We start from the raw sequence: 1,449 nt of genomic DNA on the forward strand, positions 1-1,449 counted from the left end.
ATAATCCATAATAACTCTTCCTCCAGTGAGTCAGTGTTCTGGTGTGAATCAGGAGAGAAATCTGCACAGATCAAGCAGCGTTTAAACAGCTCTAAACACACATGTGGCTGGATTTTGATGCGAGAGACAACAGCAGATGCACTTTTTCACTGGAGGAAGCGTTATTATGGATTATAGACTCGTCTTAATGCTGGATGTGTTTCAGCTTTTGTCTTCTCCAGGTGTTCACTGATGGACTGGAGTGCTGTGGATTATTGTGATGTTTTGATCAGCTGTTTGGACTTCATGATATTATTGAAAGTAGCCCAATAGGACAAATGTAAACAAATATCTATATCTATCTATCCTAGTAACAGGCTAATCATGCTAAAAACATTTTATCAACATCTATCTAAATGTTCAAACTTCAGGCTTTTACAACTGCTTTAAACTTTCAGTCTTGACAAACTTTTTTTATCTAGTTGTTGTGTGTGTTTTAGAGAGGAGGGCTACATCCCGAGCAACTACGTGACTGAGAAAGAGTCCGACACGCTGGAGCAGTTCATGTGAGTCGAATCGATCACTCATCTCCTCATCTCCTCATCTCCTCGTGATAGAGTAAGAGCGCAGTCATGAAACTCTTCTCAAATCACACAAACGGAGGTCAGGGAAAGATGTAATGTTGAAATTGTGTGTTGTTGTGTGTGTTTTAGAGAGGAGGGCTACATCCCGAGCAACTACGTGACTGAGAAAGAGTCCGACACGCTGGAGCAGTTCATGTGAGTCGAATCGATCACTCATCTCCTCATCTCCTCATCTCCTCGTGATAGAGTAAGAGCGCAGTCATGAAACTCTTCTCAAATCACACAAACGGAGGTCAGGGAAAGATGTAATGTTGAAATTGTGTTACAAATAAAAACACTCTTATATTTGAGTTGCTTAAAAAATGTCAATTTATAACTCTCAGGTTTAATTCAATGCATTTTGTTATCATTTGTTAAATTTACTAGCAATTTCTGAGTGAAAATGGCTTCAAAGTGAATCCAGCAGCAGATTTTTTCAGTGTATTCCAGCTCTGCTCACTTCAGAGAGAGGTTGAAACGTTCACTTGTGTGCAAACACTTGTGGCTGTATGTCTGTTTTTTTAGGGTCAGATTTTAAACTTCACTTGTTTATGTTTGTGTTTCAGATGGTTTTGTAAAAATATAAATCGCAACAAAGCTGAAGAGCAGCTCAGGAAAGAGGTGTGTGTGTCTGTATCAGTGTGACTGTTCAGAAAAATGTGTGTTAAACATACTTTATTAATGTGTGTGTGTGTGTTTAGGCGAAAGACGGTGGATTTATGGTTAGAGTGTCCAGCAATACAGGGACGTACACTGTGTCACTGTACACCAGGAATACAGCGTGAGACACACACACACTCTCTTACACACACACACACACACACACACTCACACTCACACTCGCACA

General features: G+C 40.0%; 1 protein-coding gene across 1 annotated transcript in view; it reads left to right on the top strand.

Moving 5' to 3' along the window:
• The first annotated feature begins 687 nt into the window (after positions 1–687).
• The window catches only part of LOC107574062 (tyrosine-protein kinase Tec-like), a 13,563-nt gene continuing 12,801 nt past the window's right edge, over positions 688–1,449 (top strand). Inside the window, exons 1-3 of the mRNA XM_016260533.1 lie at positions 688–758; positions 1,169–1,223; positions 1,304–1,383. Of these exons, the coding sequence (XP_016116019.1) occupies positions 1,322–1,383 (62 nt within the window). The 5' untranslated portion in view covers positions 688–758; positions 1,169–1,223; positions 1,304–1,321. The remainder of the gene's footprint in view (positions 759–1,168; positions 1,224–1,303; positions 1,384–1,449) is intronic.

Source organism: Sinocyclocheilus grahami, unplaced genomic scaffold (genome assembly GCF_001515645.1).
Source record: "Sinocyclocheilus grahami isolate Dianchi unplaced genomic scaffold, SAMN03320097.WGS_v1.1 scaffold2104.1, whole genome shotgun sequence".
NCBI classification, from domain to species: domain Eukaryota; kingdom Metazoa; phylum Chordata; class Actinopteri; order Cypriniformes; family Cyprinidae; genus Sinocyclocheilus; species Sinocyclocheilus grahami.